We start from the raw sequence: 15,265 nt of genomic DNA, 5'->3' as shown, positions 1-15,265 counted from the left end.
GTGATTACCCCAGGCCTCACTTGGCCATGTTAATTCTGTTTCCTAACTGACCTTTCCTCTTCTTAGAGCTGTTGGTCCAGGAGTTGCAATGACGGCATCAAATTGCAGACCTTCTGCAATCTCTGGTTGGAATTCCCCCTCCTGTCCCCTACCCCATCCCAACTTTTAAACCTCCAAGGAGGAGCCTGCTCTGCCTAATTTGCCCTATGCTCCAAAGCACCCTAGGATCAATCCTGCATGGTATCTGAACCATGAGCTAAAGGTGGTCCCTTGGCCTTTTTACTGAGACCTATATAATATAGAGGGAAGGGTTAATATCCTGCCAGCTGACGCACCGGGAGCAAGTCAAGGAACTCTGTTACATGCAGAGTTCTGTTTTCCTCCTAGAATGTGTTTTAGTCTGTTTATCTGCGGTGTGTTTGGCACTCAAAGGGTTACACCCAGTAGCTGTGCAGCTGATCCTTATTCTCACAGACTATCATGGGATGGTTAAGTGTGTGATTTCCATGAGAAATGGAGCTGTGTGGGGTCTGCTGATCTGTACTGACTGCTGTAGATTGGTTACAGAGGGTTTTTAAATGCTTTTTCTGACGTATTGCTTTAATTTTACAGGCAAGGAAAGCGCTCACTGCATTGCTCACCCCCGAGATATTAAGCATATTCAGTCTGGTATGGTTTTTTTTTTACCCTAGTGAAGGCTTTTTGTATTGATAACAGTGGAAGCAGCAGTGCATTTGTTCCCCAGAATATCCAATGTTCTTTTCATTATTTTTCAACCAAGAAATTTTTCTCTGACACATAGAACTTCCAGAATAAAAGGTTCCAGGACCAGTCCTGCTTAGTTGCAGGAGAGCAGTGTCAGAAGCTGTAAGATCATAGATCCTTCACAAACCTCTGGATGTTTATTTTTCCCTTCCCTTGTTGCTGGACCTTGCTAGTGACCCTGAAAGTCTGCTTATGTCCAGACTGAGGCTTACACTAGAAATTCCTACTCTTGAACTAGAATCTTTTCCTGAGCTGGTCCATGATTTAAAGGAAATGCCAAGCAGGGCTCCAGGGAGCTTTAACTGCACCCCCTCCCCAATACCTAACAGCATTCACCATTGAATAGCAGCCCAGGCAGCGGTGTTCTCTAGGAAGCTAAGCTATGAGCAGCTCTACATGATTCATAATAGCGGAGCACAACCCTATTAGGAACAAAATCATCAAAGACATGTAGCTTGAAATAAACCCTGAAGATCTATATTTATAATTTAAAATTAGCCCCATAATCTTCAAAAGAACTCTTTTTCAAAATTCAAAATAATCCCCTTCAACATGAAAATCAAAATAATGGCTGGAGGTGTATCATATAGATATAGCCACCAGTTAAACCACACAAAGAGGCATAACCACAGTCTATAATTCACCAAAATAACAAATTCATGAGCTCACAGAAAAAGTGCTTAGTTTTCAAACTTGTTATCCAAGCTATTCCCAGACCTGACAAAAAACTATTCTTTCAAGCTGTAAACATTTTACACTATCGTGACTCATAGTGGGTATTCGAAAGGATCCCTAGCGTTCATGATACAGCATCACACAGTGCTACTTACAGACATAGATGGTGCCAACGAAAAAAAGATAGCTTTTACACAAGTGGATTCCCAATCGATTCTTGAATTGTGGGGTAGCACCAGTCTTTTACCCTGTAAAGATCTATATGGAATCACTAAATCATGAAGATAAGGGGGCTGATGTTCATAATATGATCTGTGCACCAAAGTCAGTATTTTAAATTCTGTAGAAAATTGGTAACCAATGAAATTTCAAGTACAAAAGGGTAATGTGATCAAACTGCCTTAGTTTTCTTAACAGCGTCACTGCGGCATTTTGCATTGTCTATGATCGTCCAATATTAGCTTTTGATAAGCCTACATAGGCAATATAATATTAATCTATCCGAGAGAGAAAAAGCATGCATTAAAGTATGCAAAGCTTTTTCATCAAAATAATTTTTGATAGATTGTATTTGCCTCAGAGAATAGAATCCTTTCTGAATAACTGTAGAGGTTTGCTCATCAAAATCCAAGTGAGAATCAATTACCACTCCCAAATATTTAAAGCTTGTCATTGTGGGAATTGGCTTATCCCAAAAAGTGGAAACCAATACAGGTTTAGGGTTTTTTATTTTTGATAAGTCTAACTGCAGTGGATCAATTTTTGCTATTAATAATATATTGTTTGCATAACAAAACAAACTCTATCTATCTATCTATCTATCTATCTATACCAAATTCTTGAATAATTGTCAGTAAGGGTGCAATAAAAATATTAAATAAAATTGGAGATATGGCAGACCCCTGAAGAACACCACAGGTGCAACAGTATTTGTTTGACATACTATTACCAATTGATAAGACATACATTGTATCTTTTTAAAAAAGGTACAAATCATTTTAACGCGTTGATGTGATTCCAGTTGAGTGTAATCTTTTTATCTGCACATTATGATCAAATGTTGATGCTAAATCTAAGGAAACAGCCAGTGCAATGTATCCACTATCCAGTAGTTCATAAATCTTGTTTAAAATGCAAGTCAAGATAATTTCTGTTGGTTTCTGTACTATGTCCAGGACAAAATCCTGCTTGACAGGGGTGTAGAACATTTTTTTTTAATATATGTATAATCCAAAAACTGTTTAACAGCCACTTGCTCTAGAATGTTAGCTGGATAGCTTAAATTAGAGAGAGGTCTATAGTTAGTTACTTTAGACGAATCTGACGTTTCTGGTTTCAAAACTGGGCGAGTGTACGAATATTTCCAAACATTGGGCGCTGTCCTCTCCTGGTTCTCCTCTTATCTCTCCCACCATACCTTCAGAGTACATTCTCATGGATCTTCCTCTACCCCCATCCCGCTCTCTGTTGGTGTTCCTCAGGGATCTGTCCTTAGACCCCTTCTTTTCTCAATCTACACCTCTTCCCTGGGCTCGCTGATCTCATCTCATGGTTTCCAATATCATCTTTATGCTGATGACACCCAGCTTTATCTCTCCACACCTTGACATCACTGCGGAAACCCAGGCCAAAGTATTGGCCTGCTTATCCGACATTGCTGCCTGGATGTCCAACCGCCACCTGAAACTGAACATGGCCAAGACTGAACTCATTGTCTTTCCACCCAAACCCACTTCTCCTCTCCCTCCATTCTCTATTTCAGTCGATAACACCCTCATCCTCCCCGTCTCATCTGCCCGCAACCCCTGAGTCATCTTCGACTCCTCCCTCTCCTTCTCTGTGCATATCCAGCAGACAGCCAAGACCTGTCGCTTCTTTCTCTATAACATTAGCAAAATTCGCCTTTTCCTCTCTGAGCACACCACCCGTACTCTCATCCACTCTCTCATGACCTCTCGCCTTGACTACTGCAACCTACTCCTCACTGGCCTCCCACTTAACCATCTATCCCCCTTTTAATCCGTTCAGAACTCTGCTGCGCGTCTTATCTTCCGCCTAGACAGATATGCTCATATCACCCCTCTCCTCAAGTCACTTCACTGGCTTCCGATCAGGTACCGCATACAATTCAAGCTTCTCTTATTAACCTACAAATGCACTCAATCTGCAGCCCCTCATTACCTCTCTACCCTCATCTCCCCTTACGCTCCTACCCGTAACCTCCACTCACAGGACAAATCCCTCCTCTCAGTACCCTTCTCCACCACCGCCAACTCCAGGCTCCGCCCTTTCTGCCTCGCCTCACCCTATGCTTGGAATAAACTCCCTGAGCCCATACGCCAAGCCCCCTCCCTGCCCATCTTCAAATCCTTGCTCAAAGCCCACCTCTTCAATGTTGCTTTCGGCACCTAACCATTATTCATCTATTCAGGAAATCTAGACTGCCCCAATTTGATTGACGGCACTTTTTTGTCCTTTTGTCCTTTAGATTGTAAGCTCCTTCGAGCAGGGACTGTCCTCTGTGTTAAATTGTACAGCGCTGCGTAACCCTGGTAGCGCTTTATAAATGTTAAGTAGTAGTAGTATCCTTTTGTAGTGTCAGGCTTTTATTGACCACTAGTAAAAAAGACCCGTTTCTGCCGCTGATGAAACTGGCCTTAGATGGCACCGGACTCCCTTCCCCTCCCCTAACGCTTGTCTCCCTGGTGGTCTAGAGGTACCTGTTCGATCGGAGCAGGAAAGAAAGAGCCCCCTCTTTCCTGGCCGTAGCAGTGCTGCTAGCTTCCTTGCTGCATCGTGTGGGAGTCCGGCTCTCGGCGTTTCAAAATGGCCACCGAGAGTTGAGGTCTCGCGAGGCAGCTTCAACTGTCGGCGGCCATTTTGATTCGCCGAGAGCCGGACTCAGACACGATGCAGCCAGGCAGCTAGCAGCAGCGCTCCGGGGAGGAAAGCGGGGGTTCCTTCGTTCCTGCCTGAGTGAACAGGTACCGCTAGACCACCAGGGATAGTGGCGTAAGGGGATGGGAGGTGACAGGGGGGAGGGAAGGTGATGAGGGGACGTGTGTGGTACCGGGGGCGGGCCGGTACCTTGAAAGGGGCGGGGTGATGTGGTGAAAGGGGCCGGGGTGATGGGCACGTCGTCGTTTGCGGCTGGGATTTGTTGAAAGGGGAGGAGTAGGGAAACACGCTGCGTGTGTTTCCCAACTGCTCCCCGTGCGTTGATTTGCCTTGTTTTCGTGTTCCGCCCTCGACGTCATCACGTGTGACATGAGGGCCGGGCATGCAGACATGGTGAGTGTTGTGGCTTCACCACCATGAACTTACGAACCGGTGTGTGAGTGCCTGCAGTGATGTCAGTGTCCTCAGAACGTTGAGGGTGCGTTTTATTATAGTAGATGTTGAACAACAACTGAAGTAATCCATGCCTGGGCATAAATATCCATTTGGTTGTAACTGGATCTAAATAACAATTTGTTTTTGTTATTTTAGTCACTATCTTAGTAAGTAATGTCGAGGAACAAAATTTTAAAATATATAAACCTAGTTCTAAGTTGAGAAGGTCAACAGTATCTGCAGTTGCTCTTGTAGTTGCACCAATCTTTGATTGAAAATAATCTCCCAAAGCCTCAGGCATTGGTACTGTAGTAATTATAGTAGTATTGTTCCTACCTTGTTATAGTATTAACAATAGAGAATAATTGGTATGATGTATTTTCACTACCATTAATTAGCTTGCTGAAGTGTAATTTCTTAGCTATTTTTATTTGCAAACCATAGAACTACGTCTGTGTCTTGTATTGCTGCTATAACTCATGTGCAAGTTTTTGTTCCTCCAAAGTCTTTCCATCCTTCTCAACTGATGTTTCATCAAACGTAATCCTTCATGGTAACAACCATTATTTGATATACTGCCTTATAAGAGGCATTTTTGACATGTAAAAATAGCATAGCTCAGGGGTTTTCAACCCAGTCCTCGGGACACACCTACCTAATCAGATTTTCAGGATGCCTACAATGAATATACATGAGAGATTTGCTTACAATGGAGGCAGTTCGTGCTAAACTGAAAGGCATTATTCATTGTGGATATCCTGAAACCTTGACTGGCTGGGTGTGTCCCAAGGACTGGGTTGAGAACTCCTGGTGTAGATGAAAGTGTGTATAAGTATGCACATAGGGGTTCTTTTACTAAGCTGCGGTAGAAATCAGCTAGTGGTAAATGCTGAGATGAGGAATATAATGGGCATCTCAACATTTATCACTGGCTGATTTCTACTGTGAGCTAAGAACACTACCGAAGCTTAGTAAAAGACCCCCTTAGTTACAAGATGGTATATATTTATACATGTGCTGCGCACAGGCATTCTTGCATGTATTTTATAAAATACATGAGCATATGTATATGGGACATTCACACATTTCCATTTTTGGGATTGTTCTGGGTGCCTATTTTGCCCTTTATAAAGTAGGTGCCTGTTTAGATTTTTTACACAGGGCAGCGTTGTTCACTAATTTTTAAGTTTTGGCCACTCTGGATCTAAATGAGTTGAAGGAGACCCACCAAATATCTTCCCACATGGGGTTGTTACCCTGCTAACCAGCATGTCAAAATGACACCCACTCCTTCCAGCCCACCTTCAAACTTTTCAAGAGGATACATTCTCTTCTTGTATCGAAAAAAGCCTTGTCCTTCAAGCATATGGTTCTTACCTCCTTTTTGTTGCGAGTTTAGGTAGAGCGGATGGGGAGTGAAAAAAATACCCCAGAATGACAATGGGGGCCACCCCAGAGGTCTCTATGGGCCACTAATGGCCCCCGGGCCTTGCATGGAAGAACACTGACATGCCCCCCCCCCCTTTTTTTTTTTTTACAAAGCCGAGCTAGCGGCTGCCACTGCTATGTTGACATTGCCTTGTGGCTCTGGAAAAAAAGGGGGGGGGAGGGTTATAGGGTATTTTTATAAACGGGTGCCTGTGCATTATAGAGAAAGAGATATTGATAGCAGGTAGAGACCATTTGGTCTGGTCATTTTGGTCTCCTAGTATAATACCGCATAGCCTGCTTGATCTCTAGCATCTGACCACAGATCTTAGCCAATCAGATGCCAGTGTCCTTTTGAAAAGGAGCTGCTTTATAATGACATTGATCTTCACATGCAGCCAGAAAATGGTAGTAAAAAGGTGTAAGGGCAGAAAATTCCTCTTCAGCATCGTATTCATAATTAGCAATAACCTTTTTTATTCTTTGCTGATATGGTACCGTTAGATGCTGGGATAAAACGTGTAAAGGATAGTGCTCTGTCTTATAAATGTAAAGCGATACATGATGGAGGCATTATTTTGTTCTTTTAAATGTTTTAATTAATATTGCTTAGGCATACTTTGTGTGCTTTTCTAGGAATTACCCCCTGCAAAGAATAAGCTAAGCAATAAAATAAATTTAAAAGCAAAGTGCCCAGTACTTTGTTGCTAGACAACCTGTTTTGCCATTCTTTCAAAGGTTAAAGAAGTCCCCAGATGAGGCTGAGATTTTACACTTAGATGGAATATCTACAGGGGAACTCATTACTGAGTTAGTTAAATTTGATTTTCCATTCTTAATAAAACCCAGAGCAGATTAGAATAGCAAACAAATAAAAACAAGAGCATAATACAGTATGCATAATATTAAAATATCTCGGCTTTCCTTGCTCTATACATGTACTCAGACGGGTTAGGTGTTGTGCAGTGCTGAATGTTAAGGAATGGCCATGGGCTCAAATCTGTGGATCAGGGGAGGATTAGGGAGAACCAACTCTCACAATGCTTTCTTAGAGACTTGGAGGCATATTTTCAAAGCACTTAGCCTTCCAAAGTTCCATAGAACCCTATGTAACTTTGGAAGGCTAAGTGCTTTGAAGATATGCCTCTTGGTGAAGTGAAAACATGAGAAGATTGCAAAATAGAGTTGTAGTTTAAAGCAAGTTAAATTCAAGTACAGCCTGAAAATACCTACTATTTATCATTTCTATAGCGCTGTGTACGTCTAGTAGCGCTATAGAAATAAGTAGTAGCTATTTTCCTGACCCTGGAGGGCTCAGTCTAAACTTCTACCTGAAACAATGGAGTTTTTATTGTGTATGTTTTATTGTAATCTGCTTAGTTGTAAGCGTAATAGAAATTTTTAAATAAATAAATAAATAAATCACAAAGATACCTGGGTCTTAGCCTGCTGCCCTAACCATTAGGCCGCTCCTCCATTTACAAAAAAACAAAAAAAAAAAGAAAGGAAATTGTACTGTGCAGCATTAACCTAAACATGCGATAGGGACTGGAGAACATGTTTGCAGAAAGCCCAGTGCCAGCCATTTTCAAGCAGGGTCAGTCCAATGACATTGCTGTTCTTGCATCTGTTTCCATTTGTTGTAAGGATTCAAAGTCACGGCCACCCACATAAACGGATGATTCACTTACCTCATGGATAGTGCTGCTGAATATGCGGCCCTCCACTTAAACGGTTAAATTATCCTTTTAAAGTAGGACTGTTGTTTTATGTGGGCCCCCTGAACAGATAACTTTTATCTCGATAGTGGCTGAATAAAGATCTCAGTTCCATACAAAGACTTTTGGGCCATATGGAGAGCCAGTGTACAACTGTAGATTTTCAAGACATTGTACATACAAGTACAGTTGGTATTTTTCTGCCCCAGAGAGCTTACAACCTAAGTTTCATACCTAACACAATGGGGATTAAGTGATTTGACCAAAGTCGCAATGAGAATCTGGGATTTGAACCCTGGCTTCTCTGGGCCTCATCCTACTGCTCAAACCATTATGTATCTCCTCCAGCATGGAAGGAAGAGGGACAGACTTGTGGGTGTAAATGATTAACACTTTCTCTATTTCTCATTCTTGTCCTTCCACGTCATGTGTTTTTGCCCTGTAATAGAAAGTGTTGTATATTGGAAATGCCTGTGTTATAGGTTGACATATTTTCACTCATCTTCCTGCAGCAGAAAGATGCAGCCTGTGGTCTAGTAGTCAAACTAATCCCATTTTTTTTTTTTTTGGGTTGAAAGCTCTCAGCGTGTCCATCACTGGAAATGATGTTTCTGTAAACAAGGGAGATCCCCTGGAACTGATATGTGTGGTTACATCCAGCGGAGGTGGGGAGATGCAGACTGAGGTGACCTGGTATATCAGCCCAGACCCCACTGATGATTTACAGACTGCCCTGATCTTGGCTAGCCTAGATCGCTGGTCTGTGGTGAGTGATACCAAGCGTGTCCGCCTCAGCCACGTAGCCATGGATTCCTATTGTCTGCTGGTACAGGATGCAGAAGAGTCAGATGAGGGTCATTACTACTGCAAAGCAGCTATTTGGACACCACACAGCAATGGCAGCTGGTACAAAGCTGTGGAAAGGACATCCAAGCCTTCCAATGTGGTCTTGAACTCATCAGGTAAGTCACTTCATAACAGCTAAGCACTTCCATTTTTAGATCTGCCATCATTGACTGTGATTAACAGGAAAAACTGGTCAGAAAATGTCACACCAGTGGACATAAAAAAAAAGTGAATAATAGTGTCGTCATTTGGTCAAAATTTCTCAACAAAATACTTGCTGCATATCAAAATATGTGTAAAGAGGGAGACACGTATACATTAAATAGTACCAGGTAAAGTGGGGAGCCCTGAGGCACATCACAGGGTGGAATCTAACTAACTAACTGAGATTTGGTCTACCATTCTAACCCTGAAATATCTAAGAGTAAGGAATTCTTTTATCCAAGCCAAAACCTTACTCACAATCCCTAATGAGCTTAATTTGTACAGTAATATATCGTAATCTACCATATCAAAAGCCATGTGCAAACAGTGTTTTTATCACAGAGACAATGGCCAATAAAACTGACTCTGTAGAATGGTGTGGTCTAAATCTAAACTGCACAGGATGTAAAACAAATTTAACTAAAACATCTGATAACAGTTTTGCAACATAGGCCTCTTCTAATTTGGCAACCAGTGGTATACTTGCCACTGGTTTATAATTTACTGGAAGACTCCTTTCCAGAGATGCACTTTTAATAAGTGGGGCCAGAATAATTCCTCCTAACATGGGTGGGAAGGGACCATCCTGAAGGAAATCATTCTGAATCATCATATTATTTGAGATGGCGAGTCTGCCAACAAATATGCAAGGTAGCTATCTAATAGATTTAGTCTGTTATTTTTTTTAAATAGGGACTTAATTTTACAAGTTTTAACAGGTAGAAATGACTACCAATATCTGTCCACTGGAGATGCCTCAGAATAGTGAGTTAGAAAAATTAATTACCACCTCCAAATTGGGAGGAATATGATATTATTTTCTTATCTGAAAAATACTGAGCTAGATCTTCAGATGAAGAGCATGAAGCCGTGTATTATTTTGTTCTAATGATATTTGTCAGCGAATAAAAAGCTTAAACAATTTCCTTTGATCTAAATAATTGTTTTCTATTTGTAAGGAATAGAATTTTCAATTAGCATTTAAAACATGTCTCAAAAATTATTATTATGAAATGTATTTATCCAGAGTCAAACTGTTCACCTCATGGATTTCATTCACTTTGAGACTAGAGGATTCCTCTGGGAGCAAGAACACTGTCGTGTCATGTTGGAGAGTTGCTGGAATCTTCATGAAGGATGGAGTAAGATTAAAACAATTCAGCTTTGAGCTCACCTGAGTCCCTGAGGCAGTCATAGAGATGAAACCTGTGGCGTTGAGCATTCAGGGAAAGCTTTTTCTAATTCTATTCTCATAGTGAATAAAATCCATGAGGCAAACAGTTTGACTCCAGATAAGTACATTTTATAATAATAATTTCTGCGAGAATGCTGCATTATAAAAATGTTGCCAAATGTGGAATGGGCATTGTAACCAGTATTTTAATTAAACAGCACAAAGATCATAAATTAGATTGGTCACTCGCACTAGAGAGTAAGCCTAGTGAAAGGGAATTAATACATCTCCACCCTAGCAACAACAGCTAATGTTTCCAGCTGTGTAATAAGGGATAATCATTTCTGAGGGCACTCCCATGTTACACATGTACTTTGTTATGCAGAAAGTATTTTATTGAGAATTTTTGACAGAATGGTGATGCTGCTGTTCCCTTTTTTGATTGTTGTGGGACCAGTGGTTTTGGATTTTGTTTTAAATTGGTTTACACCAGGGGGCATAGCATAGTTTTTATTGCTGTTATAAAGCCTGATGTCAAGCACTCATATCTGATAGTCATAAGGCTATTCATTTTTAATTTATCACCCTCTTCTTAAAGGCTTTTCTATTCCTTCCTGGCTCCAGGGACAGGCTGTGAATATCAGGAAGGTGGGGTGAGGGCTGTCTATCTATTCCATCTCACCCCACCTTTTAGCTTGTTGGGCCTAGCTTATAGTCATGCAGGGTGAGATAGGAGTTGCTTGCACTTGTTTCATGTTGGGTTGAAGGAGTGTTCAAGTATGATCTGAAATGGTTTACCCAGGGTTGTAACAGCATTTGAAACTTGTTTTTTTAAGTTTTACAGAAACATACATGGCTTCTGAAGTCTGGAACAAACATCATGGGGATAAGAGTAAACAGGCAGGAGTTCCACAATAGCGTATTAATAATAATAATAATATGTAACGTGCTTCTATTGTATAGAGGGATCAAAAGTTTTAAACCATGTTTGATTTGAAGATTTTAAAACATCAAAAACAGGATAAGAAAGCAATCTCACCAAGTACTAAAATAACATAAGATATATATTAATGTGAATGGATTTTAGGCTTCTATAGCCTTAGATGAATTTCTTCAAAAAGGCATTAAATCAATCAATCAATATATAAATGTATGTTTGTATGTCAAATAACAAGGTTTTTCGAATTAGCCCATCTGTTGGTCCACCATTTCTCTTTAGTCTCTTGATTCTCTATAAACCTTCTTGCTCTCTTTACTCTACCCATCACGATCTCTTGACTAGCCTGTAATATATTTAGGTATGCTCAGGTGAAGACAGAGGCGTAGCCAGACCTTGATTTTGGGGAGGAGGCTAAGCCCAAAGTGAGGGGGGACACATTTTGCCCTGCTTCCCTGTCACTCTTCACCCCCACAAGAACCCCACATACCTGGGCTGGCGGGATTTCCCAAGCCCCGCCAGCAGAAGCCTTCCTGTGGTGATACTCGACGTTGCCTGTCCTTCTTTCCCGCCCCGGCATGCATGCTTGGTTTCAGTGAAATTGTACATGCACATGCTCAATTTCATTAAAACTAAGCATACGCGTGAGGGAGGGGCAAGCAGGGCAGGCAGTGTGACGAATATCACTGCAGGAAAGCTTCTGCTGGCAGGGCTTGGGGATACCCACCAGCCAAACCAGCAGACTTGGGAGCCTGAACCCAAACTGGGAGAAGGCCCCCCCCCCCCCTCCATGGCTACGTTATTGGGTGAAGCAAACTGAAGCTTGCTTCATTGTAGTAGCCCCCACTTTGTGGAATGGTCTTCCGCTTTATATTTGTGTTGAAACATCTTATAGTAAATTTAAGAAAGCGTTGAAAACGCACTTGTTCACTGCGACCCTCCCATCAGACTAATTGTTAATCACCCATGCTTCTCTTGCCTCCTTCTCACTCTACCTTTGGTGGCCTTTTGTTAGCATCCTAGCACTTTCTTTTCTCAATACTTGAATGTCTTTTTACACCTCCTTACTCTCTTCCTTCGTCCTATGAGTGTTTCATCATTTTGTAACCTAGGCCACCTCCTAATTGCTGTTGTACTAGTCTCCCTACTAATGAATAATTATTCTTATTGCAATCCACTTTTATAGGTGGTATATCAAATAAATTAAACTGTATACAGTATAATTATATAATTCTAATATATGTGTCCTCCAATTGGAGGGATAGAGAAAAGATAAATCATAAATTTACCTTTTTACAAAATTAAATCCATCTACGGTAGCCTCAACCATACCAAACCTGACCCTAAATCAAAATTTTAATTGTCCAAACACAGTTCAGGATCTGAAACATAGGCTGGTAGAAAATTAGACTGTTTTGGATCAAAGAAAAGATACTTTTTGATAATATAGCACTTTACATTTGCAAGGAAAATAAAGCAAGCTTGGTGCTCCTAGATTTTAAAGCGAGAAATTTCCATCTTTGTCTCCCATGGGACATCAGGATAAATTCTAGTTGCAGCCCCCAAAACGTCTTAGCCTTTCTAGGAAAGAACAGTCTAAAATTCCAACCTCTGTCCAATTCCAAACAAAAAGTAACCAACATAGCAGCAACCTCCATATTTCTGGTAATAAACTAGAAGAAATTTTCAGATTAAAGCTATCTACCCCTTCTGTTGACTTTTCTCTGTAGTCCTTCTGTCAAACTATAGAACCCACAACTAACAAACTTGGTTTAGGTGAACTCATTGCCTCTGATATTTCTAAAACTTCCTTCAAATAGCTCAAACAATATGTCTTTAGGCGACTCAGAAGCCACTCTAGGAAATTTGATAACCTTTACAATCCTCTTCAGAGAATTTTGCAAAGTTTTCATTCTCCGCAAATTAGACATTTCTGATTGAACCAGATTTGAACATATATCCTTAATAGCATCTGCCGATGACCCCTTGGAAGGTAATCTCATTCCATTTGGGCAACAGACTGTTCGCAAGTTGAAGAAGCTGTGCTTAGATTTTTTAGGGGTGATTTTATGACACATTGCCTAGGTTAATATTGCAGGAGGGTGACTCCTTTTAGCCTCTTGTGTCTAGTCCAGACACCTACATTAAATATCCAGGTCTTTAACAGGCACTAGAAGTTATCCAGTTGCTGGGTGATATTCACAGTGGTACCCAGATAACTGCCCATATAAAGTTAGGACAGCCTTTTTGATGTCCCAGTTTTATCTGGGCACTTACCCGGTTAGTGGGACTTAGACACCACTAACTGGGTAACTCCTTACTCTGCCTTTGGACTGCCCCAGCTCTAACCAAAGACTTTTATGGGGGTCAGAGCATTCAGTGGCACTGCTGGTTAAGTGCCCTTGAATATCTGCTCCTGGGCCAGCCAGCATGATTTAACAGGGCAGGAGCTTCTCCTGCTGGGTTAAATCACTGTGAATTTTGCCCCCCAAGCTTATAGGGCCTTTATCCAAACTGTGCAGGCAGGTCCATTTGACCGGACTAACAATCAGTAAAGCCAGGTTCAAATCCTACTGCTGCTCCTTGTGATGTTGGGCAGGTCACTTACCCCTCTAATTCCTCAGGTACAGACTTAGATTTTAAGCCCTCTGGGAGCAGGGAAATACCTAGTGTACATCAATATAATTCACCTTTAGCTACTACTGAAAAGGGAGTGAGCTAAATATAAATAGGTATGAACAAAATCCAAATAAATAAATGTCCATTCTTGGAAAACTGCCCAAGGAAAAAACACCCTTGGATTTATCTAGTGATATAGTAAATGATGGCAGGTAAAAACCAAAATGGCCCGTTCAATCTACCCAGCAATGATATGACTAATATGGGTAGATACACGTACATAATCTTCTATGGAGCCTAACATTCACTCCCTCCCCCCTGCCCCCCCCCCCCCCCCCCCCCCACCACAAAAAAAAAACTATGTCTATGACCGACCTTCAAAGTAGTAATTGCCTTTTGGTACTGCTCTGTGCATGTCATCCTGATGCCATCTTCTAGATCTAGTGGAATCATACAATTTTTTTTGTTTTGGGCTGTAACTGTTCTGTGCAGGTTAATCCAGTGCTTCATTTCCATCCTCTTACTCCAAGCCCTTTTAAATTCCGTTAATATTTTGTCTCCAGGAAGGTATTCCAGGCATCCAGCACCCTTTCTTTCTGATGTTCCTGTGTCTGATTCTCTTGGAATTTCTCATTGTGACTCCTATTTCTAGAACTTTCTTTCCATTGTAAAAGGTTTACATTTTCTGTGGATACTTCTTTTCCAAGTACCTGCAGAATGTATCAGCCAGCCACTGGGTGACATCATCCAACAACGCAGAAACCCCAGACCTTTCTCTCTCAGAGCCCAGAATTCTGTGACAGTTTCCCTTAGTCTGTTTAATCTGCATCAGCCAATAGCAGGGCTCTTTTGCTGTCCTCTCTGTATTACATTTTGGTTTTTTTTTTATTATATAGTACCAGTCATAAATAGATAGATATAAACTACAGGGAGCACATTATAAGGAAGCAGCAGCAATGGTCAGTTCTTTCCAGTATTTTCAAATTTTCCTCTTACTTCATTTCATAACCCTCAAGGGAAATGCACACTCCCAAGAGAGCAACGGCACTCAGATATGGCTGACCCGAAGCTTGGTTTCAAAAAGTGCCACAAATGTTCCAAGAAAATGGACATTATTGACACGCTTGACACTGTGTGTTACACTCTTTAAGCCCTTCTCATGATGTGAACACATGTCTGAAATATTTTTTTTTAATCCCTGTGGGTTTGGAAGTGCAGAAGTTTAGCCTTGCAGAATCTCTGAATCAGGGAAAACACAAAAGGAGGATCAGCAGGATGTCTCATCACAGCGAAACATAGTAAATGACGGCAGATAAAGACCTGAACGGTCCATCTAGTCTGCCAAACAAGATAAACTCATTTTACATGGTATGTGATACTTTATATGTATACCCGAGTTTGATTTGTCCCTGCCTTTCTCAGGGCACACACCGTAGAAGTCCGCCTGCACCGGTTTTATTCTCCAAATACCAGCGTCGCCACCCAATGTTCACTAAGATTCCATACATCCATTCCTTCTAAACAGGATTCCTTTGTGTTTATCCCATGCATGTTTGAATTCCATTA

The 15,265-nt window shown here is 41.2% G+C and overlaps 1 protein-coding gene across 1 annotated transcript in view; it reads left to right on the top strand.

Annotated features, from left to right (window-relative positions):
* PTGFRN (prostaglandin F2 receptor inhibitor) overlaps positions 1 to 15,265 on the top strand; it is a 188,994-nt gene that overhangs the window by 87,524 nt on the left and 86,205 nt on the right. Inside the window, exon 4 of the mRNA XM_030204034.1 lies at positions 8,498 to 8,881. Within this exon, the coding sequence (XP_030059894.1) occupies positions 8,498 to 8,881 (384 nt within the window). The remainder of the gene's footprint in view (positions 1 to 8,497; positions 8,882 to 15,265) is intronic.

The sequence above is a fragment of the Microcaecilia unicolor genome, chromosome 5 (genome assembly GCF_901765095.1).
Source record: "Microcaecilia unicolor chromosome 5, aMicUni1.1, whole genome shotgun sequence".
Classification (NCBI taxonomy): Eukaryota; Metazoa; Chordata; class Amphibia; order Gymnophiona; family Siphonopidae; genus Microcaecilia; species Microcaecilia unicolor.
The sequence above is the reverse complement of the archived record's forward strand: the minus strand, read 5'-3'. Positions and strand labels throughout refer to the sequence as shown.